We start from the raw sequence: 25941 nt of genomic DNA on the forward strand, positions 1-25941 counted from the left end.
GCCGCCGGGGGCGGGAGCCGCGCTCACCTGGCGCTCCGGGCCCGCCCTAACCTGGATTTCCGGGGGGCGGGGCGGGGGCGGGGCCTGGCATGGGCGGGGCGGGGCGCCCGCAGACGTCAGGGACCCGCCGCGCGAGGCCGGGCCGCCGCTCTGCCCGTGGGCTCGCCGGGCTGCCGCGAGCGTGCGGGCCGCGCCGGGCATGTCCTAGGCGGCGGCCCCGCCCAGCGCTCGGCCGGCCGGGCGGGAGGGCCGGGGCCGAGCCGGGGCCGAGTCGGGACCGAGCCGCAGGTAAGACGCGCCGCTCTGCGCCCGCGGCGGCCGGGCCTCCCTGCTCCCGCACCTGTGTGCCGACGGGGCCGCGCGGGCAGCGGGCAGCGGGCAGGGGGCGGGCGAGCGGAGCCCGGTGGGCCGGACAAAGGCGCGGGGGTGGGGGCTGCCGGCGCACCTGGCCAGGTCGGTCTTCGCCCCCGCGGAGGCGGCCCAGGTCTGCGTCAGGCCGGGAGGGACCGCCGGGCGCGCGTCTACGCGGCCTGGAGAGGGGGGCGCTGCCCCGGGCGCCGGGGTCCCCGCCGAGGCACCGGCTGGGCCCTGGCCGCCCCTGGCGAGCGCTGATTCAGGAGAAGGCGTCGCTCCCTCCCCCTGCGGGCCCGGCGCTCCCGCCTGGCCTCCTCCCGGCCTGGTCTCCCCTCCCACGGTCCCTCCCTCCGTCTTCCTCCAGCTCCCTCTCTCCTCATTTCCCTTTGCCGCCGCCGCCTCTCCGCTGTCCCGGCCTCCGTTCAGTCTGCGCTTTCCAGCCGCCCGCCGCCGCTCTCTGCCCCTCCCGGCCCCTGCCCCTGGGCGACTCCACCTCCTACCCTCCCCTCCAGGCGGGTGGCCCTTCTGGGGGGACAAGTTTGGGGTGTTTAGTATTCTCCCTCCTAGCAACGATGGCCAGCCTAGCCCTGAACCGGCCGCAGGCTGCTTGGGAGCGTCCACGACTCCAGGCCTGGGCCTTTTCGAGATGGGCTGGCAGCGGCAGGGGCGGCCTGGCTCCGCCACAGCCGCATAACCCGGCTCTGGGGGTTTGGCCTCCCTTTGCCATAAGCAGAGGCTGTGGCCTCCTCTGGGTGGGGTTCCCTTGCCAACTGCCCGTCACGACCTGGTGGCAGGTGATGGCAGGGTGTGGGAGCTGGGCTGGGCTGGGGGCTGGGTGGGGACTCTCCTAGCGAGAGCTCTGTCATCTCCTCCGGCTGTGCTGCTGACGCCTCCGTAGGCTGCAGGGGCTCGGGAGTCCCCGCCCCTTCGGCTTCCAGAGCTTTGCCCCTCTGGCTGGACCCTGAGCAAGGGCAGGGGTCCCAGGATGAGGGGCTCTGGCCGGCTGGGGCAGTGTTCTGGGTGGATTTTTCGACATCTTCCCACCTGCTTACCCGAGGTGACATGAGGGCTTGCCATGGGTTACACGGTCGCTTGGGCCTTCACCGATGGGTGGGGCCTGGTGTTGAGACCTGGCTCGTAGGAGCCTCGGGCTGAGGCTCTGGATGTGGGCGTTGCAGGGACAGGGCCTGGGGATACTCCCTAGGTCCTCTGCTCCCGCCAGGTGCCGGCACCCTCTTTTCTCTCCCTCGTTATGTCTCACGTCTTAACTAGCCTCCTGCTTGACCTGCCGTCTGTCCTGCACGCTGTGAGTCAGGTCATGGACGCAGGACCCCCAGGGCTGGCCTCACGGGTGTGTGACACATGTTCTCGCATGGGCCCCGCACTCAGACCCTGCACTGGGGTTGGCATTCTGCTCTCGCTGGTTTGAAATCCTTCATAATTTTGGAACAGGCCTACTGCATCTGCATTCTGCACTTAGGGATGCAGCATGTCTGGGTCCTCCGGGGCCTCCCCCTTCGCTCCCGGACAAGCCACAGAACTCCCGGGAGCACGCAGCCCAGCGTCTTGGCCCTGCCTGTTCCCTCTGCCTGGAGCACGGCCCCCAGATGTTCACATGCCTGCTTCCGCCCGCTCCCAGTTGGGCCTTCCCTGACCGCCCTCCGTAGATGGACCCCTCGCGGCTGCGCTGCTGTCCCCACCCCTACTTCTGTCTGTGTCACTCGCACCTTCTCACAAGCGGTTTCCCTTCTTGCTGCCCACCTCCCTGGCTGGAGGGAAGCCCCGTGATGCAGGGACAGTGTGTGTCTGTCTCTCAGGGCCCAGGACACCACCTGGCTCATGGCAGTGCTCAGGACACGTTTTACCCACTGTGTGTGTGTGTGTGTGTGTGTGTGTGTGTGTGTGTGTGTGCGCACGCGCGCGCGTGTGAGCTTCCACAGGAGAGCGGCCAGGGCACTTGTAAGCGGTGCTCCGGGTGTGTGTGTAAGCTGTGTGCACATGTGTGGGGCGCATGTGTGTCTGCACGTTCTGGTACCTGTGCCCCTGTGACATGGCTCTGGGCAATTGGCATCTGTGTGAGAGCACGTGCACACTGGCTGCGTGGGGCCTCAGGCTGCCCCAGGGCCTGGTCTCGGGTGACATCGGCCCTTGTCGTCACTCAGGCTGTCCCCACTGTGCCCCTCAGGCACCTTGATACTCCCCTGTCCGTCCTGACCATATCAGCCCCCAGGATCTCAGGCACCAAAGCACCACCTCCCTCCTGGGCACTGGGGGGACTGCCTGCTGCCCTGACCACCCGGTACTGTCCTGGCCTGGGGGCGTCTGCAGGGCGGTCACAGTGGCTGCCAAGGGACGTTCAACCCCCTCTCAGTGGCAGGCGTATTGATGGCTCAGGGCTCTCGTCTCCAGCCATCTCCTCCTCGCCCCCTGCCTGGGCCCACCCCAGAGTCTCCAGCAGCGGAGGCAGAGGCTCTGGTTCAGAGTCTGTGTCCTGGGTGTGGGCCTAGCCCGTGGGGACCCTGAAGGGCCACGCTGAGTCCCACCTGGGAGCAGCTCCTGCAGGTCACGGGGACACACGTGGGTCCACACGCAGGCAGTGTGGCTAGCGCCCCATGCACCCAATCTCTGGCACCCAGAGAGAGAGAAGAGGCTATGTGTGGACCTAGAGTGTAAGGGAGGACCCGGCGACCTTAGCCTGGGAAGGGTCCACAGGGGACGGGCACACTCGGTGAGGGGCTGGCCTGGAGCCCAGCATTGCTGGAAGCAGCCACCGCGGTGGTGCCGTGAAGGTGCTCGAACCTCATCGGGGCAGGATCTGTGCCGGTCTTTGGGGTGTCCAGGGGCCCGGGCCCAGGCAGGGGAGCCCTGCTCTGATGACCCCTCACCCCCCAGGGCTGGACAGGCCTCGCCAGTGCCAAGATGAGCGCCACCTCCTGGTTCCTGGTGAGCGGCAGCGGCACTCGTCACCGGCTCCCGCGAGAGCTCATCTTCGTGGGGCGAGATGAGTGTGAGCTCGTGCTGCAGGTGAGCGCGGGCACGGGGCTGGGGCGGGGCCCCTGGGGACCCACAGCGGGGCTCGGGGGCCTCGGGCGGGTGTGTGCGCTCGTGGGTGAGGGTCCCTGCCTCTGCGTATCGGACCGCTTCTGATGGGAAGGTGCTACCGGATTCTGAAGGTGTCGGGGCCCACCTTGGGAAGGAGCCTGAAAGCAGACCCGTCCGCATCCTTGTCCGGGGGCCCCAACAGGGCCGTGAATCGGTGACCACCCGGTACTGTCCTGGCCTGGGGGCGTCAGCTCTGACCATCAGAGCTGTCCAGTGGAAGGCTAGTGCCCTGGGCTGGGGGCTGGGGGCCTTTCTCAGGCTCGAGAAGCTGGCAGGGCCCTAAGAGCCGGGACACCAGGCACTCGGCCATTTCTCTCTGGCCCTGAGTTTGAGTTGAGCCAACCTTGGCTTCCATGGGGTGCACGGGTCCGGCTCCTAGGAATGAGGAGGGGAGGGGGCGGGGGACTTGACCCTGTAGGGCCCACAGGGGTTCCCCACCCTCGTGGGGTGATGGAGTCGGGTTCCCTGCAGCCCTGACCCCTCCCCAGCGTGGCACCTGGGTCCCTGTCCCCAAGCCCTCCAAGCTCCATGCTCCCACTGTGGGACTCTCAGGAGGTGTCCTAGGTGGGCTGCACTGCCCGGTCCAGCCAAGCGGCCCACTTGGGTGCAGGGTGAGACCCCTCCCCTGTTCCATGCGCAGCCCTGGCTGCTGCCGCCCACTCACTCCCTGGGATGCGTGGGGTTTGGGCTGCAGCCGGGGGTCCCAACCATGTGCATGTCCACTTGGGCAGCAAATGCAAGGCCTGTCCATGTCCAGACACCCTGACTTCCCCCAGACGTCCTCTCATTTGCCTGACTCCAGACGCAGCAGGACCCACCCTTGCTTGTTCGGTCTTTTCAGTATCTTTGATCTAGAGCAGTCTCCCTTTTTGTCTTTGCTTCTGGCCTTTGGAAGTCGGTGGGTCTGTGCAGGGCTGGGTGAATGTTTCCTGTAAAGGGCTGGGTATACATTTGAGGCCTTGCCGGCCACACGCCTCCATCACAGCCACTCAGCTTTGCTATTGTTGGGGAGACAAACGGGCGAGCCAGTCAAACTTTGTGTCTGTTGATATGTCAATTTCATATCCTTTTCACCTGTCGTGAAAGAGTCTTTTTTTTTTTTTTGACCACGTAAGGTGTAAAGACTGTTCTCAGGCCACGTAAAGCAAGCAGAGGCCGTAGGTTGCCCCCCCTCCGCCGGCCTCCTGGGGTGGCTGATGCGGGGGTCTTGATGTGGCCGGTGGCTCCGTGATGGGGTCACGTGACATGACCTCTGTCGTCTGTCCGTTGGTGAGAGAGCCACAGGGGTCACCACATTTGGCCCTGACCCCTGGCGGGGAGTTGTGTGTTCCCTGCTGTGACTGTGCGGCTTGTCGATGGCCCTGCCCTTCCGCCGGGGTGGCTGGGAGGGCCTCGGCGCTTGATGGGAGGCTTGATGGGAGCCTGTGAGCTCTGGGGGCCCAGCGTGCTTGCTCCTCCCCCGCCTGCCAGCTCTGTGCCCTGCACCAGGCCCTCACCCTGCCTGCTTCTCTTCCCAGGGGGTGGGCAGGGTGCGCAGTGTGAGTTTGGGGTCCAGTTCCTAGTTTCTGGGCCGATCAGTGTGGAGCCCTGAGCAGGGTGGAGGGAGGGGGGGATCCTCAGCCCTCCATGCTGGGCTGGCCCTGGCCTGGGTGCACCTGCGTTTCTGCCTCAGGCTGTTCTGGGCAGCGTGGCCGTGTCTCCACCACACGGGGAAACTGAGGCTCAGGGAGGTCACGTAGCTGTAGAGTAGGTGTGGGAATGCCGCCCCCTCCCAACACCTCCCCCCTCCAGCCCACCTGCCCCTTGCTCAGGACGCCCATCCTCTTGCTGTGCTGTCCTGCCAGCCCCCTTCACCCCGTACTCTTCTGTGGAGCCCCTGCTAGGGAGTTCCTCACCTGTACACCACGGCCTCAGTCCCCACGCCACCGCCCGGTTGGCCACTGCACACGCCGTCCCCCCCAGCCCCCCACAGCTTCTCCCTAGGATGGCAGCTCCAGGCTCCCGGGCCTCTTGGCGCCTGCCTGGCGGCCCCTGCAGCTTTCCCACTTGGCCTGGGCTCTGGGTGTACGTGACCCCTCCCTGGAGGTCCTGTCCATACCCACAGCCTCGGTTTCCACCTCTGCTCACGTGATGCAAATGGTGTCTGTCACCGTGCTGTCCCCAGTCTCGTGCGTCATCAGCTCCTGGGCATCTCAGAGGCAGCCCGAGCCTGGTGCTGAACAAACCCCCTTCTCCGACCCCGCCAGGTGTTCAGGGGCAAACCCCGACCTTCCCTCTCCCTCCCTCATGCCTCAGGCATCCCCGGGTGCAGGGATAGGTACCCCTGGCCACTAGGCCTCCTGGGGGCCACAGCCTCTCCCCACCTGCCTGGCTTTCCGAGATCGTCCACGCCCGCCCCATCCCCACCCTCTCCCTGCCCCGTGCTCCCGGAGCACCCTGGCCTGCCCTCTGTGTGTCCTTGCGTCCATTCCCACATTTGTCACTCGATGGTCACCGGCCCCACGCTGGAGCCTGGGGTCTCCATTCCAGGGCTGGGCCGCCCACAAACACATAAGCAGGAGCCAGGTGACCCCCCGGGAGCCAAACCCAAAGGTGGCACCGGGTTTGGGACGGGGGGGGGGGGGGGGGGGGGCTCGGGGGCCGACTGGTTGTGCTGAGAGCTGGGGAGTGGGAGGGGCGGTGTTGGCAGGGGGGCTGGCGGAGGCGGGGACCTCTGCCCGGCGGGGAGGGTGAGGCAGTGCGGCGCGAGGAGACGCGGCTGGGGAACAGGGGCCGTCCAGGAGGCTGCACCACAACCCAGGCAGGAGCGCCCACGTGTGGATCTCGGAGGTGGGGGGCGCTGTGTCCCAGAGGCAGAGTCGCCAGCCTGGCCTCGTGCCGCCACGCTCTCCCACCGAGCCGCCCACTCGCCAGGGGTCCTGGCCCCCAGGGCGAGACTGGCACAAGCTGGGCCAGTGAGGACGTGAGCAGGGACATGGGCCCAGGTCTGCCTGCTGTGGCTCCTGCCCCTGCGTCCCTGGGCGCTGGCGCAGGGCGTGTGTGTGTGTGCGTGTGTGGATGTGCGCGGGCGAGCACCTGTGCGTCGGCGCACGTCTGTGCACACGTGTGCACACGCAAACACGTATGCGCACAGGTGCCTGTGTGCGCATGTGTGTGGATGTACATGTCTGTGTGTGTGTGAGAGAGAGCCTGTGTGTGTTTGTGGCAAGGTGTCTTCTCTGCCTTCGCCTGGCTTGCCACGTGGGAGGGGTGACAGCTGGGAGTCATCTGCACACATCCTTACCCGGAAACCACGGCCTGAGAGACCCAGCTCGGGATCCCCCTGCACACACACAGGTCGTGGGCGCTGTGGCCCCGCTGGGGTGGCGCTGGGTGTGAGCTGGCAGGAGGGTGTGCCCAGAGCCTGGGGTTTGGGCCGCTGCCAGATGCTGGGCGGAGCGTTCACTCCTGGAGGGCGTCAGACCCAAATTTTGGAAGCACATCTTTATTCCGCTTTAAAGTGACTACAGACAATCAGGTCCTTTTCCAAAACTCCGTGTTTGGAGCCTCTTAAAGCTATTTTACGCGTCTGCGCCCCATCCGCTCCACTTGCCACGTGGCCTGCTTTGTGTCCTTCTAAGTCTTGAGTCCTGCCTGGGCCAAGGGGCCACCTCCCACTCTGGCGTGGGCTTCCAGCCTCTGGGCACCTGGGCTTGGGCCGGGAGGGAGGGAGGGAGGGAGGGCGGGCTCTGGCTGCGGGACCCTTCCTGCCTGTGCCCAGGGCTCCTGGCTCTCGGCAGTCTGGGGAGGGGGTGGGGCAGCCCAGGCTCTGGGTACAAGCGTCGGGGAGCCTGGGGCTGAGCTGGGGCGGGGGGGGGGCGAGGTGGGGGGGGTCTTGCTGGGAAAGGGAAGGTGGGCACCAGGAGAGCATGGCCCAGGAGAGGGCATGGCACCTGCAGGGGCAAAGTGTCTGGCCAGCAGGCAGGCCGGGGCAGAGCGGCGAGAGGGAGGGCTGGGGAGGGCTGCGGGGATGCAGGCGGGGGGGCAGATTGAGGGGTGCCGCTGCCTGGGGCTGAGGGGGTGTGGCCAGAGCAGCGGGGTGGGGGCTTGGTCGGTGGCCTTCCCCAGGGAGGCTGAAGGGCCAGGCGGGCAGGGAGGAGGAATTGGGTTTGGCCAGGCTGGGCTTGAGTTGGAGGTCTGAAACTTGGAGAGGGTGGGAAGGTGTTCAGGCCGGAAAGGTCAGCCCAGAAGCCCCTCTAGGGGCTACACCTTGGCCAAGGTAGTGGCCAAGTCTGAGGCACAGAGCGCCCTCCTGCGGTCGGCCACCACGTCTGCCTCAGGCCGAGCAGAGCCCCCGTCCCGCCACATCCCGGTGTGCAGCTGCCGGGAGCCCAATACCCGGCCACGTGGAGGGCAGAGTCCGGCCCCAGTGGCGTCCAGGTGTTGGGCAGGGCTGAGGTGAGCAGGTGGCTGGGCACGGAGGGGGCGCAGGAGGACGGGAGCCCCCAGCCCCTCAGTGAGCCCCAGGCCTCCCAGCTGCCAGGCTGGACTCTAAGGAATGCCTGACCCACGGGGCCACCCAGAGGGGCAGCTCCCTGGCCTGAGGTGGGGCGAGCCCAAGCACGCAGGCCCCTGGGACAGCTGCTGATCCTTGTCTAGGCCGCCCGGGGCCCGGGGCCTGGGGCCTGGGGAAGCTCTGCCAGCACCTGCAGCCGGGAGACCGAGGCCCAGAGGAGGCCGTGTGGGCCCCCCCAGCGTGCCCTGCCCCCACCCCGCCTGGGCCAAGACAGTGGGAAGAGCTGGCTCGGGGACCAGCGGGAGAGTCCAGTGGAGGAGGTGATGCCCACGTCCGGAGCACAGGCTGCGGCCAGGGTGGCCCGGAGCTGTCTAGCTGTGGGTGCCGACTTTGAGGAATTCGGGACGGGGAAAGAGATGAGGCCGGGGGCGCGGGGCAGGGGGTCTCAAGGTCAGACTCACCTCGCCAGAGACCCGTTGCTTTGGGAGGCAGGTGAGTTGGCACTGGAGCCCCGCCAGGATCAGCCCTGGGGACTTCCCGGGGAGGGAGGCCCGTGCTTCCCCTGGCTCACGGGGTGGTGCTGGGGCAGACGGCTCCGGGCTGGCCCCGCAGACTCTGCGCCCCCCTTGAAGCCTCCCCTGCACCCCTGCTCCCTTCTGGAGGACCCAGGGTCCGTGGCAGCATGAGGTGTGGGCCTGCAAGCCCCTGCCGGGCCCCTGCTCCTGCAGTATCATTGTGCATTAAGCCAGCCACCTCAGGCCTCTGAGCCCAGGAGAGGCTGGAGCCCTCACAGGCCTGCCTGCTGCAGTCCCCTTGCCAAGTCCTGCCCTGGCACCTCGGCCAGAGCTCATGTCCACCCCACCCCACCCTGCTGTGCGCTCCTGTCTCTGGGTGAGGGAGGCCCAGGCCTGGGAGCTCCAGTCCTCGGGGGAGGGTATTGGGCCCCACCCCCAGGAAACTGGCCGTTTCTGGATGGTGCGGGGTGCTGGGTAGGTGGAGAGAATCAGAGAGAAAGTGGCTCTGTGGAGGCGGCCGCTGGCTGGGGGAGGGTCTGGGCACCCACCTGTGAGAACTGAGAAGGTGGTGGAGGGTGGTGATGCAGGGACTCAGGTGCTGGGTCACCCTCCCAAGGGCCGGGCCATCCTGTCCCAGGCGGTGGGGAGCCAGTGTGTGGGTCTCGTCGTTCCCGTGACGTGCTCTGGAAGTGGGGGTCCCGGGTGTCTCGTGGTTGCCCTGCCGGGCAGGTACTGTCATCTGCCCAGGGCTGGGCCCCAGCACCCCACGGTTGGCCGGTCCTGCCGCAGGCCTGGGCTCCTCAGGTGGTGGGGGAGGGATGCAGCTGCCACCCAGACACATGGGGCCTCTAGCAGTGAGGTGTGGGCAGTGGGCTGGGCGGTGGCGACGCGCTCTGTGTCAAGACTGCCCGCCCCTGGCTGGGCAGAGCGGCTCGTGCTGGCGGTGCCTGACGCAGCAGGGTGTGACCCTGTGGCCTGTCCCTGCCTCTGTCGCTGGAGTGGAGGGGCTGTGGCCCTCCAGCAGGACTGTGTGAGGGAGCTGGGTGACTGTCCTTGGGGAGGGCTCCTGGGTCGGCTGGTGGCCAGGGCAGAGCTGGAAGTGCTCGGGGCAGAGCTACCTGCATGTGTTCACGTGCGTGTGGCATCTGGGTGGCAGGGTGTGCTCAGGGTGTGAGCCCTGTGCGTGCGAGCAGAAGGCAGTGGGGTCTGAGGCACGTCACGCGTGTGTGCGCGTGTCCGTCACTCCGAGAGGTGTGCGCTGTGGGCCAGGCTGGTGGGGGGAGGGCTCCCCCAGCATCCACAGCCCTTTGATCCTGCCGCCCCCGTCCAGCCTGGCCTGCCCTTGGGAGTGAACAGCGTGTCCCAGATCTTCCGAGCATTCCCAGCCCCTCCCACGCTGACCCAGGAGCAGTGGCTGGGATGGCAGGGGGGGCACTGGCCTCCTGGTGCTGTGGAGGGCTGGTCTCAACTGGAGGGGCCCGCGAGGCAGGCTGGGGCAGGCCTGGGTGGGCCTTCTGGGGCACACACGCTTGAGGTGTGGAGGCGCGGGTGGGACCTCATGGGCTGCGCGGCCAGGGGCCTGGTGGTGGTATTGTGGTCGGGTGGGGGAGGGTTGGAGCCTCCTGCGGGGTGCCGCTACCTCCTGGGCCGCCTGGCCCGGTCGGCCACCCGAGGGTTTGTGTGTCCCCCCCAGTCCCGCAGTGTGGACAAGCAGCACGCTGTCATCAACTACGACCGAGACAGGGACGAGCACTGGGTCAAGGACCTGGGCAGCCTCAACGGGGTGAGTGCAGGGCCTTTGTGCTGGCCCCACCCCTCTTCCCAGCCCAGTTCCACCCACGCCCTGGCTCCACCCCTATTGTGGCCCTCCCCCTGCCCCTCTCCAGGACCCGCCCCCTGTGCTGGCCCCACCCCTCCATGACCCCTCCCATGGTGCTGGCGCCACCCCCTCATGGCCACACCCCTCTGCATTGGTTCCCCACTCCAGCTGGGCCCCCCATGGCTCCACCCCCTCCATGGCCCTCCCCCTGTGACGACCCCACCCCCGTTCATGACCCCTCCCTCAGTGCTGGCACTGCCCCAGCTCCATCCTCACCCTGGGTCTGCCCCCTCCTTACTGCCCCACGCCTCTGCTTTGTCCCCACCTGGCTCCCACCAGGACCTCCTGCTCTGATGGCCTCCTTGGCTGGGTAGGGCCTCTGGGAGGGCCTCTGGGAGGTGGGGCTGCCTGCTGGGTGAGGAGGGAAGTGGGCCCTCTGGTGGGCAGGGGAGGCAATGGGACCTCCTGCAGGCTGGGAGATGGGGCTCCTGTGACGGATGGGGCTGTGCTGGGGTACCCTGTCCTAAGGGGTATATGTGAGCTCTTCTGTGAGTTGGGGGCAGCAGGGACAAGGAGGTGACCAAGAGGAAGTTCCTGGCTGCAGGAGCAGAGAGGGGTTCAGGTGGAGGCAGGGCGGGAGGGACAGGGCGGGGCTCTCTCCAGGGTCCAACACCTGTCTGGGTGCCTTGTTCTTTCTGTGTTTGGTCTCCTGGCCTGGGAGGCTGTTTCAGTAAGAAAACAAACAACCAGCCTCCACCCCGTTATACCAGCTGAGGAGGGCCCTTCCCCCTCTCTCCCAGCCTGTGAAGTCTGACGCCCTGCATCCTGAGCTGGGGTCCCACAGCAGCCTCAGGCTGGCTCTGCCTCGGCCATGTGAGCACACCAGCAAGTGCTGGGTGCCACCCCCCCGGTCCCCCTCAGAGTGCCCCCAGCCGAGGGTCTCAGGCTCTGCTGGGGTCTCTGCCCCCTCAGCCCCTCCTCCCTCGGCACCCCGTCTGACCGACCTTGCCCCGGGGCCACCCTGTGGGTGTGCCTCGCCGCTCCTGGGCGCTTTGGGGGCTGGGGCCAGCACGAAGCTCTGTGTGGATGAGAGAAGGGGCCGTCTCACGGGGGTGTCCGTGGGTTCTGTGCTTGAGGGGCTGTGTCAGGGTCCCTGGGTGCTGGGTGGGGTCTGGCGCCTCGGCCCCCTCGGCCGTCTGTCCTGCGGTCCCGTTGGGGTGTGAGGCTGGTGCACCCGTGCCGGGCCCACAGCAGCACAGGAGGGCCCGGTGCTCCGCTTCTGGGGCCTCCAGAGTCGCCGGCCCGCCTGCCCCGGCTCATCTCCGCCCCCCGCCTCCTCCGCAGACGTTCGTGAACGACGTGCGCATCCCGGACCAGAAATACGTCACGCTGAAGCTCAACGATGTCATCCGATTCGGCTACGATATCCTTCCGGGGCGCCCACCCCTCCTGGCCTCCCCCTCTGTCCCCAGGGCCTCAGTCGCCCTGTTATGCTGGAAGTGGGTGGGGGCCTCAGGGGGTTAGAGACAGGAGGGTGAAGCCCGGGCTAGGCTCCGCCCTGAACTCCAGCCCCTGCCGCTGCCTGCCCTCCAGCCAAGGCCCCAGCCAGGGACACCTTCTGCCCACCCTCGGGGCTGAGCTCACACAGAGCCCGAGGAATGGGAAAACTTTCCCGGGACCCGGAGTCCTGGTGTTTCTGGGGGCCGCCCAGGCATGGCTTTCTGTGCTCGGGACGTGGGTGAGTGGGGGCCATGCCTCCGCCCTGGGCAGCCGGGGACCCGTACGTGTGGCAGGAATGCATCCTCTCCTCCGTCCGCATTCACCTGGGCACAGCCGCTGGCGGGTGTGGACCCAGCGGCTGGCTCAGGCCCTCCCCACCCCAGAAGCCTCAGGAGGCCGGGGGCTGAGGGGTGGTCTGGGACGGGAGCTGGAGCTGGATGCATGTGGCCTGGCCTCTGGGGCCCTGCTGGGCTCCTGGGCTGAAAGTGGGGTGGAGAGCATCCCCGCAGACCTAGGGCACGTGTGTGCGGTGGCCTGGAGCAGCCTCTGTCCTGTCCCCTGACCGGGGACAACATGGCCTGCGGGCTGTCCCTGCAGTGTGGACGCATGGCCAGTGCACACGCGTCGGGGGGAGTTTGCAGGCGTCTGCACCAGCGCTCCCCCCAGCCCGCCTTCCCTCTTCATCCACCACGCCTGGGTCCGAGGGCCCCGCCGCCCTCCTGCATCCTGCTCTCCTTAACGCGCTGTCACATTCCAACATGTACGTGCTGGAGCGGGTGCAGCACCGCGTCCCTGAGGAGGCGCTCAGGGTCAGTGACGGTGCTTGGCCTGGGGCCCCTGCATCCCTGTGTCCCCACAGCCCTCCGCTCCCACTGCCCATCTCCCCCAGGCCTCTGGGCCGCTGTGCGTCAGCCTGGCTTGGCCTGCCCTGCCGGATGATAGTCCTGCGCCCCGCCCCGCCCCGCCCCTGGCTGATGCGTTCACAGACGGCGGGTGTGGCTGGAGCCCCAGAGGTGGCTGCTTTGCCCAGCAGGAGGGAGGGCCCGGGCCCACCCAGCATCTTGGGTACCGGGAGGACCCTGATCTGGCTACCATGGGTGGAGGTGGCCAGGAGCAGGCCGGAGGCTAGCAGGGAGGCAGCCTTCGGGGACAGCCTCGTGGGAGGTCCTGGATGAGGGGCACCCTCGAGCACCCTTCCTTCAGCTGGGGCTCGAAGGTCCCAGTGTCGGTCACGGCAGGTGGAGCCTCTCCTTTCCCCTTGCTCAGTTGTGCAGGTGTCATGGAGCAGACTCGGGGGACCCTGCCCAGAGCCTCACCCAGGAGCCCCACGGCGGGGGGTTGGGGGGGAGGCTTAGTCCCTTTTTCCAGAGTAACCATGGGCAGCACAGGGAGCGTGGGTGGCCTGCCTAGAGTCACACAGCCAGTGAGGGGCAGGGCCGATGACCGCCGAGCTCAGCCAGGTGGGGCCCGGCACGCACACGCGCACGCGCGGACAGGCTGCGGCTCCCCACCTCCCGCTGCTCCCGAGGGCTGTCCCACCCCCTCTCTGGAGGGCCTGTGGGCGGCAGTCTCCCCTCTGACGGTTGCCGTCCACTCCCTCCTGGAAGCTTGTGGACCTGAGGATGCCCCCGGCCTTGGGTGCGGCCCCCCCCCGCTTCGAGCCTCGTGACACGGGCAGGTCTTAGGCTGTCTGCTCCGCGAGGGTCGTGAGGGGGACCTCATGCCACTGTGGGGCAGAGGAGAGGCCACGCAGCTGCCCTGGGCGGGGGCGTCCTCCCGAGGGCACCCCTCACCCCGGCCGCTGCCCACAGCACGAGAAGTATACCAGCCAGCTGCAGGTGAGCGTCAAGAGCCCGGTGCCCAAGACGGGCGAGGCTGTGCCGGAGCAGGCGCCTTACTGCGAGGCCGTGAACCCCAGGCCAGAGAGGGGGGACCGGAGACCGGGGCCAGGTAGGATGGTGTGCAGAGGGGTGCGGGAGGGGCAGGGGTGTGCACACAGGCCTTGGTCCACCTCACCCAGGAGCTGACCTTTCGCCCCTGCCCCCTGACGTACACACGTTCCCCTCCCCGCACAGCCCCCCAGCATGTGTGCCTGCACCCCTGCACCCCTGTAGCCACACTCACCGTGCACTCCTGCACCCCTGTGGAGACAGCCTCCTGCCCCACGAGGTTCAGTCAGAGTGCAGAGGCTCTCAGCCCCAGGTCACCTATCAGTGACCCGAACCATTTACAGCCCCTGGGGGAGAGGCCAGCCCTGGGTGGGGCTCGCTGCTGTCCTCCCGCCCCTCTGTCGGGCAGGCCCTAGGGGCAGAGGGCCCAGGTCGGGCTTAAGGGATTGCCTGCCCCAGGACCGCAGTGCTGAGGGCAGTGCGACCCCAGGGACGAGGCTCCCCGGAGCAGCCGCCCCATGGGGAGGTTGTCACTGCCGTTGTCACCCACCAGGGTTGCAGAAGTGGGCCTCAGGGTGGCTGGCCAAGGTTCTGGGCAGCTGCAGATCCGAGCTGGGAGGTGGTGCTGGGGCCCCCTGCAGACCCCAGCATCTTCCCCAGCTCCGGGTCTCCGCCTCCGTCTGTGTTGGGGCCACAGGGACCCAGGGTCCAACTCTTCCTCTGCAGAGGCAGCGGCCTACCGCACACCCCTGTACGGGCAGCCCTCCTGGTGGGGTGAGGACGATGGTAGCAGCCTGCCCGAGGAGCGGCGCCAGGAGGAGCCCGACACGGGTAAGTCCTGGAGGGCAGCCTGCTCTGGAGGTGCCCTCGGCGGGGCCGTGGGCAGGGAGACACGGCGCCCGTGGTCCTCGCGGAGGTGGGTGGGGCGAGGGTGCCCCCGTGAGCACGTACCTGGCCTGAGCACGTGTTCCCCCACAGAGCGGCCCAAGGAGCTGGCTCAGCGGGACAGAGACCTCGTGGGGACGACGGCCGCCTTCCGGGCCCCCGCGGAGCCGCAGGGCTACTCGTTCCGGCGGGAGCCCAGCTACTTCGAGATCCCCAGCAAGGAGGTCCCCCCGTCGCGGGCCACAGAGGTGCCGGCACACGAGGCGCCCACCAGGGATGCGGAGGCGGGCGGGGGCGGGGTGGCCCCCGTGGTGCAGAGCCACGCCTGCTTCACCATCGAGTTTGACGACTGCAGCCCCGGCAAGGTCAAGATCAAGGACCACGTCACCAAGTTCTCCCTGCGCCAGCGCCGGCCCCCTGGCAAGGAGCCCACAGCCATCGAAGTGGTCTCTGCGGAGACCAAGGTGGCCGACTGGCTGGTGCAGAGCGACCCCAGCCTGCTGCACCGGGCCGGCCCCGCCGATGACCGGCACAGCACCAAGAGCGACCTGCCGGTGCACACGCGCACCCTGAAGGGTGAGTGCACGGCCGCCTGCCCTCGCCCCGGTGGCCTCGTCTCCCGGGTCCGTTTACGTTGCCCGAGAGCCGCCTGCCCTGTCGGGGGCCGTCCGGCGTGGTCCTGTTGCTTCTCTGGGCCATGTGGGCTGGGTCCACGGTGGGGCAGTGTGTCCCCGACCACACGACGGCGGTGGTTTTGTGTCGACCCCCGGGCGTTTCCTTTCCCTCGGCCTCATGCGTCGGGCCCCCGCCTCCTCCAGGCCACAAGCACGAGGACGGCACACAGAGCGACTCGGAGGACCCCATGGCCCAGGCGGCCGGGGCAGCTGGGGTCCCCTCGGAGGCCGGCGGGGAGCAGGTGCGGCTACAGAGGCAGCTCAGGCGGGACCCCCAGGAGCTGCTGCACAGCCAGCAGGCGTTCGTCATCGAGTTCTTCGACGAGGACACGCCCCGCAAGAAGCGTTCCCAGTCCTTCACGCACACGCCGCCCGGGGACCCCAGGCCCGACAGGCGCCGCGGCCCCGGGTCGGCCGACAGGGACCGCCCGGCCGCCCCCACCCCGGCCTCGGCCCGGGGGGCGGGCGGCAGCTCGGGGCCGCAGCGGGCCGGCTCGCTCAAGCGGGAGAAGGCAGAGGAGCGGCTGGGCGGCCCCTCGCCTGCCGCCCGGGCCCCGGCTCGCCCTTTCGGCAGCGTGGGACGCCGCTCCCGCCTGGCTCAGGACTTCATGGCCCAGTGCCTGCGGGACGGCTCCCCGGCTGCCCGGTCAGGCCCCGAGAAGACGCCCCCGACGCCGTCCGCCCCCCCGCTACCCCGCGGGGCCAGCCCCGCGGCCCCCTCGCCACCGCCGCCACCCCCCGCTGACCCCCAAGTGACAAAGGCACGCAAGCAGGAGGAGGACGACAGCCTCAGTGACGCGGGGACCTACACCATCGACACGGAGGTGCAGGACCGGGAGGTGGAGGAGGCCCGCCGGATGATCGACCAGGTGGGCGTGCTGCAGCCGGAGCCCGGGAGGCCGGCCTTGGGCGCAGGCTCTGACCTGCTGCCCGGCTGTCCCTCCCGGCAGGTCTTTGGGGTACGGGAGTCCCCTGAACTCTCCAGAGCGTCCTCAGCCACCTTCCGTCCAGTTATCAGAGGGGACAGAGACGAGCCTGGTGACGGAGTGGCCCAGCGGCTGGCCTTGCTGCAGGAGTTTGCCTCCCGGCCAGTGGGCGGGGGCGGAACCCCCCCGGTGGAGCTCCAGGTGTGTGGGACCGAGCCCAGACACGTCCCTGGGGAGGGACTGGGCGGGCAGAGGACAGCATCTGGGCCGGGGCCCCGGTCACTGCGTCCTGTTTGCACTCGAAGGCTCTGGTCCTGCCTGAGCGGTGCGCTCCGGGCCCTGGCGCCCACCTGTGCAGAGGGTCACGAGTGCCTGCGTATATGTGCCCACGGGCGGGGCTTGGCTGAGTCTCGGGGGGGCGGGGACCGCTGACCTCCAAGCCACTGAGCCGGGCTGAGACGTGGGTAGTTACGCAAGCCAGGTGAGGCCACGGGGGTCCTCTGGCTGCTTCTGTTGGGGGGCAGGTGTTGGGGCGGGCTGCCTCGCCCCCTCCTGCCCCCAGCACCTCCCCGTGGGGCTCCTGTCTCTCCCTGCTGCGGACACGCTCCTGCCCTCCTCTCCGTAGGGCCTCCCAGTACCGGGCTCCCCCGGGGGTCAGAAGTGGGTGTCCCGCTGGGCCAGTCTGGCCGACAGCTACTCGGACCCGGGCCTGTCAGGTAAGTGGTTCCGGTGCCGCAGCAGGGAGGGGGTAGCCTGAGGCCACCAACTAGGCAGACGCGAGCGCACGTCACTGTGCCCGGGGGAGGGCCAGCTCCTCGTGTGGGCCCGCGGGCGGCACTCACTCGAACCAGCCCCCTTGTCTTCCAGACGACGGCCCCGGGCGCAGAGCCAGAGAGCTGGAGGGGGCCCTGCCTGTGCGCCAGCGACGGCTGCTCCCACAGCTGCCCAGCGACAGGGCGGACAGCCCCGCCGGCCCCGAGGCCACCAGGAGGAGCGGGCCGGGGCCACCGGAGCTGGGCAGCGAGCAGGCCGGCCTCCTCTTAGGACAGGAAGACCTGGAGCCCGACAGCCTCAGTGACGCCAGTGGGTCGGACGGAGGCCGGGGCCCTGAGCCAGGCGGGGGCCTGCAGGAAGAAAGACGCGGGAGCCCCCAGGAGGGACCGGAGTGGACGAGGGGCCGGCGCTCACCGAGGGCCCCTGGGGAGCCGGCCTCCACCTCTTCCTTCGCTGGGGACCAGAACGGGGAGGCGGCCTTCCCCAGGAAAGCGACTGTGGCTCCAGGGCAGGTGGAGGGCCCGGGGCGGGCAGCGCAGCCCAGCCCCCCGACACGGGACAGCGTGTACGTCAGCACCAGTGGGAGGATGGTCATCCAGCTGCGGACAGGGCAGTCCCCGGAGCCTGAGGGCCCCGCCCCAGCCCCCACCAAGGAGGCCCCGGCGTTCGTCCGGCAGGAGAGCTTCACCAAGGAGCCGGCCAGCGGCCCCACAGCTCCTGGCCAGCTGCCGTACATTAGCACCCACCCCCTCCTGCAGGACCTGGCCGCGGCCCGGGCCTCACGCATGGACCTGCACCCTCAGGACACCCACCTGATCCTGAAGGAGACAGAGACGGCGCTGGCCGCCCTGGAGGCCAGACTGCTCTCCAAGTCCGTGGAGGAGCCGGAGGGTGAGCTGGGCGGCGTCCCTGGGCTGCCAGAGGACTCCCTGTCCGGGGACTCCGACGTGGACACGGCCAGCACCGTCAGTCTCCTCAGCGGCAAGAACGGGCCCAGCCCGCAGCCCTCGGGGCTGCAGAAGGAGAAGCTGCCGTCCCCGCCGGCTGCGCAGGACGTGGGGGGTGTCGGCCTGAGCAGCGCCCGCGAGCGCCTCTCGGAGAAGCAGTGTCGCCCACCGGGCCCCGCGGACGCAGGCCGCGGGGAGCCGGCAAGGCGCCTGGCCACACGGCGCGGCCACGGGCCCCGAGGGTCCCTGGACTGGCCCGATGAGGAACGAGGCTCCAGCCTTGCCCACCTGCCCGGTGTGGACACGGTCACTTCTGACCACGAGACCTCCGGGGCCGTGGGGGCAGGGCGGCGGGGGCCTCGCCGGAAACCCACGGCCCCACCGCCATCCCCTGCTGCCCGGGAAGAACAGAGCCGCGGCTCAGCCGGCCTCCAGAAGGTGCAGCAGGCGCTGACCCGCTCCAACAGCTTGTCCGCCCCACGGCCCACGCGGGCCTCCCGGCTGAGGCGGGCCCGGCTGGGGGATGCCTCGGACACAGAGGCCGCAGATGGCGAACGGGGGCCCCCGGCCAATCCCGAGCCAGCGGGGCAGCCGGCTGCCGAGCAGGCCAAGAAGCTGTCACGCCTGGACATCCTGGCGATGCCCCGGAAGCGGGCCGGCTCCTTCACAGGGCCCAGCGACTCGGAGGCGGCCCCCACCCGCGCCGGCTTCTCCGGCCGCAGCGTCGAGCTGTACTGCGCCGGCCGCAAGCCCGCCGTGGCCGAGGCTCGGGCCACGGCCAGGAAGGCCGCCAGCGCCACCACGCCCCCCCGCCAGCCCTTCAGCAGGGCCCGCCCGGGCAGCGCCCGGTACTCCTCACCCAGTGAGTGTGGGGAGCGGGAGGGTGGCCCTGGGTCCGGTCGGCACGCGCAGTGCGTCTGCAGGTCTCTGTGCATCGGCCTTGCACCAGCTACGGGGCCCCCAGTGCTGGCCCTGGAGGAGCCCCTTTTCCCGTCGCCGGGTGTTTCTCCCCTTGACACACACACATACACGTGCACCCGGCTGTGCACGGGTGGCGGGCCTCCTGCAGCCCCCAGGCGGTCCTGGTGTGAACGCAGAAAACCCCGACCATCTCCAGCCTGGAGGGACTGCCCCTGACTCGCAAGCAGGCCTGGGTGACTGCAGACAGGGGGCTGGGCCTGCCCGTCCCTGGAGTTGCGGACCCCGTGTGTGCATAAGGGAGGGACGGCTGCCGTGGCACCGGAGCCGGCTCCTGCCGGGGTGGATGTGGGCATCCCTGCAGCCAGGCTCGCCTTGGGTGGGGACTGACCCGTCCTCTGAATGAATTGGTTTGAGGTGTCAGCGCTGCTGGTCCAGCCCCGTGCTGCTGCTTCCATACCTGCCCCAACCCCCGACCCCCGACCCCTCCCGCACCCACGGCCTTGGAGTTCGGGCCCCTCCCTGCCTGCCAGGTCTTCAGGGGGCCAAGGTGGCATCTGCCCCATGGCCAAGGGGTGAGGGCCACACCTGCTTGGTGGGAACCTGCTGCCCCACCCTTCCTTGTACTGTGCACGTTTGCGGCCGCCACAGGGGCTCAGCGCAGGGGTGGGCGAGCAGGTGCAGGGAGGGGCTGCGGCGGCTGAGCTGGGTTCTGACCACGGGCTGTGCGGCCACACGTACGGTCCAGGCCAGGGCCGTGGCTGATCCACGTGCAGTGGTTCACCCCCACCCGGCGTGTCTGCGGGCACCAATTCCCAGATCCCTCACCCTAACCCTAACCAAGGGCGCTGGTTCTGCCTGATGGGCACAGACCCCTCCCCCAGAAAGTGGCCCCTGCCACTGCCAACCAGCCACCGCCCAAGGGCCCACGGGCACGCCAGGCTACCCGTCTGTGCACGTGCTCCTGGGCTGGCAGTGACCTTGCAGTCCCCGGAGCCCAGCAGCTGCTGGCTCTTCAGCCAAAGGGCGTCTGAGTGCGGGGGTGCCAGCCGCAGCACGGCTCATCCTGCAGCACCGGGCCCTTGCCTGGAGGGGCCTCAGGGCTGCCGCAGGTGCTGACGGCCGCTCTGTTCTGTTCTTGCTTTTGGAACCAATTCACTCACCCGAGACGTGCGTCGCCGGCAGCAGGGCTCGGATTGCACATCCACATCCGAGGAGGAGTATGGCTCCCACCACGGCTCCCCCAAACACGCCCGCCCCCACGCCTCAACAGCCACGCAGACCCCACGGGCTGGCAGCTCTGGCCGGGCCCGACCCCGGGCCCCTGGCCTCCGGGACACAGACGACGAGGAAGAAGAGCCCGACCCTTATGGTTTCATTGTGCAGACAGCCGAGATCGCCGAGATTGCCAGGTGACGGCAAAGCTGCTGATCCACAGGGTGCCTCCCCTTGGGACTGGGCTGGGGGTTAGTTCCTAAAAGGGCTTGAGAAATGCTTGTCAGGGGGGTGGATAGATGGGTGGATGGAGGGATGATTGTCGGGTGGATAGATAGATGATGGACGGTTGGGTGGATGGATGATGGACGGTTGGGTGCGTGATGAATGGATAGATGGGCGGGCAGTTGCGTGGGTAGTGGGTGGCTGGCTGGATGGATGCAGATCTGCCCAGACGGGTGGGGGAACCTCTGGTACAGGAAGGTCTTCACCAAGATTTTTATTGAAGATGAGTTCCTTCGTGCAGTCATTCAGTGGAAGGATCGCCTCCAGGTCAGGCGCTGAAAAGGATGGTGCAGAGGTGGCAGGGAAAGAGAGTGGTCTTTCGCTGAGTAGTGGTCGGTGCTGTGATGGCTTGGCTCTGCAGGGCTTGTGGAGAGGGCAGGAGGTGAACGGCTGGGGCTGGTGACTGGTGAGTTTTGGTGCCAAGGATGCTGAGCTTGAGCCGGTGAGGCACCTGGAGGGAGGTGAGCGGGGGCAGTGGCTCCTAGGACAGTGGCCCACGTGGGGGATGGAGGTGTGGGCGTCACCAGCATGAAGATGGTGACCGAGGCTGTGGGCGGTGTGAGGGCGTGGAGAGCATGAAGAGAAGAGGGCTGGGGCAGGGCTCTCGGGACACCTGGAGGGTCTTTGGAGGGAAGCTGCCTGTGCAGTGATGCTTGGGAGGGGGCCGAGGGGCCGGCCAAGGAGACAGGGTGTGGGGTTCTGGAGGGGGCGCCGCACCTGGCTGAGGGGAAGGGGGCGGAGGTGGAAGGAGACAGGAAGGGGAAGTGGGGGCCCCAGGAGGCTTCCCGAGTGCGCGAGCTTGAACACACCAGCCTGCAGGGTGCGGAGGACAGAGGGAGCGGAGGGCGGGGCTGGCTGGGGGCAGGGGCACAGGTCACCAGCAGTTCAAAGGGGGTCCTTCTGTGTTTTTGATGTCGGAAGGGTGGGACCAAGTCGGGGACCCCTATCTTGATGGGGTCTGGGGCAGCCCTTGGTGGGAGGCAGAGGCCAGCCAGGGAAATTTCTCCAGCTGTGCCCAGCACCTGTCGGGAGGGGCTGTAGTTGCCGCCAAGAGTGGACGGGTACGAGGGCCGGCTGGGGGGCGCCCTGCGCAGAGCTGGGACAGCTGTGTGCGGAGACCTGGTCCTTGGTCCTTGGTCCTTGGTCCTTGGTGGGTCCTGGGGTCCTGTCCCTGGAGTGACAGCAGGCGTCGAGGGCTGAGGGAGCCAGAGGCCGGAGCCCGTCCCCCTGCCCCGAGCCTGGCCAAGGGCTGGAGTAGCGCAGAGCGCGCCGGCCGTGGGGCTGAGGTGCTCCGAGGGCGGGCGACGGAGGCTTTCGGCTCCGGCTCTGGGGCTCCTCGGGCAGTCTGCGGCAGGGAGCTGCTCCCCAGCTGGCCTGTGTCCTTTCCTGGGTGGCCCGGGAGCCTCTCAGGGAAGTGTGTGCTACCATCGGCAGGGCGGAGGGGACGGAGGTCTGGGCTGTCTCTGGGGCTGCAGGCTTGGCCTCCCTGCCCTGTGGAGAGTCCCTGGCCTCTGGGCCTGCTTGGCCCTGACCCTTGTCAGTGACTCTGCCTCCGTCTCCCTGCCTGTGGAGCGGGGCTCATGTGGCCCTGGTGGCCGGGAGCCTGTGGGTGTATCTGCCCATCCCTCCTCCCAGGGCCCCGCCCCAGCCCCCCCATCTTCAGGGGGTTGGGCACTGAGGCGCCCAGTGGGAGTCCCCCTGGCACTGCTGCTGGTGGCTGGTTGGGTGTAGTTTGGGCCAGGCTGGAGGCTGTGTACCCCTGGCCCTGCTCCTGACCCAGTGGCTGCCTCCTGGGAGGGACTCCCACCCCACCTGGGCGGGGGGGGAGGGGGGTTTCTGCCTGTGGCGGGGGTGACGTCGTGTCCCGTCTGGCTCCTGTCCCCACACTTCCCTGCACTGAGACCGGGCCCAGGAGGACCCCGCAGGACCTGTCTTCCCTCCTGCCGCTGCAGGCTGAGCCAGACGCTGGTGAAGGACGTGGCCACCCTGGCCCGCGAGATCCACGATGTGGCCGGAGACGGCGACTCGCCGGGCCGCCCGGGGCCTGCCCACAGCCCCTCTCGCGCCAGGGCGCCCGGCACCCCCGCCTCCACCATCTCCGCCCGCGAGGAGGTGAGCCTGCCCTCGGCAGCCCCTCGCACGCCCAGGTGGGGGGCCGTGGCTGTGAGCCCTCCCCGGGGCCGCGCCCCGTGCCCAGCACCGCCCCCCACCAGCCACCCTGAGAGTGCGGGCCCGGCACCTGCTCCACGAGGGCGGGGTGCCCAGGGACCCTGAGCGGACGGGCGGCGTCTGCTCTGTCCACTGCCCACCCCATGGGCCACGCCCCTGCCCCCCCCCCCCCCCCCCGCAGCTGGTGCAGCGCATCCCCGAGGCCAGCCTCAGTTTCCAGAAGGTGCCGCCCAGCTCCCTGCGCTCTCAGGACCTGGACCAGAACATGAACGACCGCTGCGAGGACGCCCTGGCCGGCAAGACGCGGCCTCGGAACCGCGAGGAGGCAGGCGCCCCTCCCCTCGGAGAGCTCGCTCTGGGCTCTGGGCCGTGTCAGGGCGTGGAGGGCTCAGGGCTTCCTGGGGCGTCCAGGCGCCGGGCTGATGCCAGGTCCTCGCAGGTGATCTTCGATAACCTGATGCTGAACCCCGTGTCGCAGCTGTCCCAGGCCATCCGCGAGAACACGGAGCACCTCGCTGAGAAGATGAAGTGAGTCGGCCCGCGTGCCGCTGGCCAGTGAGAGCCCCTGGGACGGGCCGGGGAGCCACCGCTGCCTAGCGGACACCCAGCCTGAGGCCCTGACACGGGTACAGGCGTGTGCCTGTGTGCCGGGACTGTGCCACGTGTGCACGCACACGCGCGCGCGTGCGGTTTGGCAACCAGACCCTGGGCCTGGGAGGGCCAGAGCCCCCAGGATGACCCGCCCCTCCCTCCCTGCACCCTCCTTCCTCCCAGCCTTCCCCACATTACGCGCAGAGACAGGACGCTGGGAGCGGCCTGCCCAGGTCCTGCTCCAGGCCTCAGTTTCCCCGTGTGCGCAGGAGGGGCTGGCATGGACCTCCCCGTGGCTGGTGCCACGCCTGGGTCTCTTGGTCAGTGTCCTCTGTCTGTTCCCACCCCCGCCCCTCGGGGTGCAGGATCCTCTTTCAGAGCACGGGGCGAGCCTGGGAAGACCTGGAGGCCAGGATCAACGCGGAGAACGAGGTGCCCATCCTGAAGACGTCCAACAAGGTGAGGGGCCCCTCTGCGCCCCCGGCCCGCTTGGCTGCAGGGAGACCGGGGGGAGCTGCTGGAGCCCGGGACCCCAGGGAGAGGCGAGCGCTGGGGTCCTGCTTCAGCGGCCTCTTTCCCGCCCGCCCCCAGGAAATCAGCTCCATCCTGAAGGAACTGAGGCGGGTACAGAAGCAGCTGGAAGGTAGGTGTGGCCCAGACCCGGGGGCGCTGCACTGGCGCCTCTGGCCGTGCGGGGTGCTGGGAGGACTGTCGGGGGCTTGGTGGAGCCTGGCCCACACCCACAGCTAACCGGCCGGGAGGCCCCCGGCTGGGCACGGGAGGCAGGGCAGGACCCTCCGGCCGGCCTGACCCTCCCCACCCCCCCAGTCATCAACGCCATCGTGGACCCCAGTGGGAACCTGGACCTGCTGACCGGAAACCGGGGTTCTGCGGGCTCAGCCCAGCTCGGGAGAGGCTGGCCGGCCTCCCAGAGTCCGTCCTCACCCCCGTCGGCCCTGCCGGCGAGGAGTTTTCCGCAGCAGGCAAACTGCGGGACCCCCGGCCTCCCGGACCCCTCCTTCCTCCCCGACACGGAGCAGTTCCTGATCTAGGTGTTGGGGCTGGGCAGCCTCCCCACACCCTGGGCCTGGACAGTTCACCACAAAGACCCCCACACGTGCCATAACCCCGTGGGTGCCCAGGCCCCCTCCTCAGCTCCCAGCGCCCCCCCCCGCCCCGCTGGCCTCCTGGCCCAGCTCCCGCTGTGGCCGATGCCAAGGGCCAGTGTCCGGGCGTGTGCCCGCCGCCTCTCCATCGCTGTTGTTTTGTCGTTAGCCTTCAAGGGAGGAGTAGTTTGTACCGTTGCAGCAGCCGCCCCGGCCCGGAGGGTCCCGCTCTGCCTCGCGGGCTGGGGGACACGTGCGTACCCGCCCTGTTCCTGTGTGCCGGCTGGGACCAGGTTGGGGGAGAGGACTGGGCCATGCGGTCTTTCAGTGCCAAACACAGAGCAGGGCGGTGGGGAGACGCCTCGTGACGCCCCGGGACTTGAGGCGGCCGAGTGTGGGCTGGGCGGGGCGGTGGCAGCTCCCAGCCGCCCCAGAGTCCGGTGGCCCGGGGCGGGCATGCAGCCTGTGGAAACATTTGTGGCAGGAACCCCACTGCTTCGAGCCTTTGGTGCCAACACAACTGCCGAACTCACTGAGCGCGTGGGCCGGGCGCTCGTCAGGCACGCCTGCGCTCACACAGCCCAGCCCAGGCTCAGCCCCCGACGCGGGCACGTCCAGGGAGGGAGGCGGGGCCCGGCACCCGGCTTCCGGTGGTTCTGGGCCAGATGGAGGGGAGCGATTAACCAAAGTGACCAACGTCCCCTCCCCCCGCTCCCCTCCCCGCTGTCCTGCGGACCCTGTGGGCATTAATTGGGTGCCTCCCGGGCCTCTGTGCTCCAGGTCCTGTGGGGGGGGGGGGGGTAGGGGCAGCCCCCCAGGAACAGTTTTATTTCTCAGGATTCTTTCAGCTGGGAACGTGCCAGGCGAGCAGAGCCCAGCCCCCTCCCGGGGGCTGATGTTTTCGCAGCCTCGAAGCCAAAGAGCCCACTGGCTGCGGCGGGTGGGGCTGGGGCGCCCCCACCCTGCCTGGCACCTGCGCTAATACCGATCGCGGGGCAGGACCGACTGCGGGGGCCGGGATCACAGCGGGCGCGGGTCTGGGGCCGCGGTGGGTGACGCGTGTGTCCGTGTTTACATTTAGCTGATGTGGAGCCCCACGCCCCGGCCCTGTGCCCCCTCCCCGGTGTGTACGTGTGTGAGTGGCAGTGGGGTCCGTGGCCGGCCCCGTCCGCGAGCCTGCTGTGTGCACACGGAGGGGGTGCCGGTCCTGGTACCCCGCCCCGCGCGCTCCGCACAGCTGCCCACAGCCTGTCCCCCGGAAGCGAGCAGTGGCCGTCCGTCCATCACACTCCCATCAGCACCCACCGCGGTCATCGCCGCACAGTTCTTTTATTCACAAATTCATGCTCCCCCCTCCAGCCTTCGCCTTGGGATTGGTAACTTATTTGTCTGGCTTCTTGGAGGCACCTCCGTGCATTTTGTCCTCAGGTGGTCTTATGGATGTCTTTCAGAAAATGGTTATTTTATATGATTTGTCATGGAATTTGTTCTAATAAATCATTCTTCTGTCATGTGGCAACATGCCGGCGTTTGTCGCCTTGGCCTCATTTCTCCAGTGGTGGTGTTTGGTGCGGGGAGGGGGCTCCCTGCCACCCCCGGGTGCCCAGCCCGGGGGTCTCCCTTCCTGGGCTGGAAAATCCCATTTGACCCCCAAGACCGGCACGGTGCGATGCAGACATGCTGCCACCAGGGGGAGACCTAGGCAAGAAAGCAAAGCAGGGACCTTTCCGGAGGTTTGCTCCTCAAAGAGAGAAGAGTTATTTTATTCAAGCCGTTC

General features: G+C 68.7%; 1 protein-coding gene across 4 annotated transcripts; it reads left to right on the plus strand.

The window, feature by feature from the left end:
* The first annotated feature begins 149 nt into the window (after positions 1–149).
* On the plus strand, positions 150–25688 carry CEP170B (centrosomal protein 170B). Of its 4 annotated transcripts, XM_032623252.1 has the most exons (19): positions 150–288; positions 3247–3378; positions 10160–10249; positions 11630–11708; positions 12536–12594; positions 13597–13735; positions 14401–14505; positions 14653–15135; positions 15378–16102; positions 16184–16360; positions 16785–16875; positions 17027–18742; positions 19940–20210; positions 22251–22410; positions 22649–22792; positions 22907–22995; positions 23424–23517; positions 23650–23701; positions 23887–25688. In XM_032623252.1, the coding sequence occupies exons 2-19, from the start codon at positions 3274–3276 to the stop codon at positions 24108–24110; spliced, it is 4803 nt and encodes a 1600-aa protein (XP_032479143.1). In that variant the 5' UTR covers positions 150–288; positions 3247–3273; the 3' UTR covers positions 24111–25688. The 4 variants fall into 4 exon arrangements, with proteins under 4 accessions (XP_032479143.1, XP_032479141.1, XP_032479142.1 ...); XM_032623250.1 differs by lacking the exon at positions 150–288 and having other exon boundaries at positions 19946–20210; XM_032623251.1 differs by lacking the exon at positions 150–288 and having other exon boundaries at positions 19967–20210.
* The last annotated feature ends 253 nt before the right edge of the window (positions 25689–25941 follow it).

Source organism: Phocoena sinus, chromosome 2 (assembly GCF_008692025.1).
Source record: "Phocoena sinus isolate mPhoSin1 chromosome 2, mPhoSin1.pri, whole genome shotgun sequence".
Taxonomy (NCBI): domain Eukaryota; kingdom Metazoa; phylum Chordata; class Mammalia; order Artiodactyla; family Phocoenidae; genus Phocoena; species Phocoena sinus.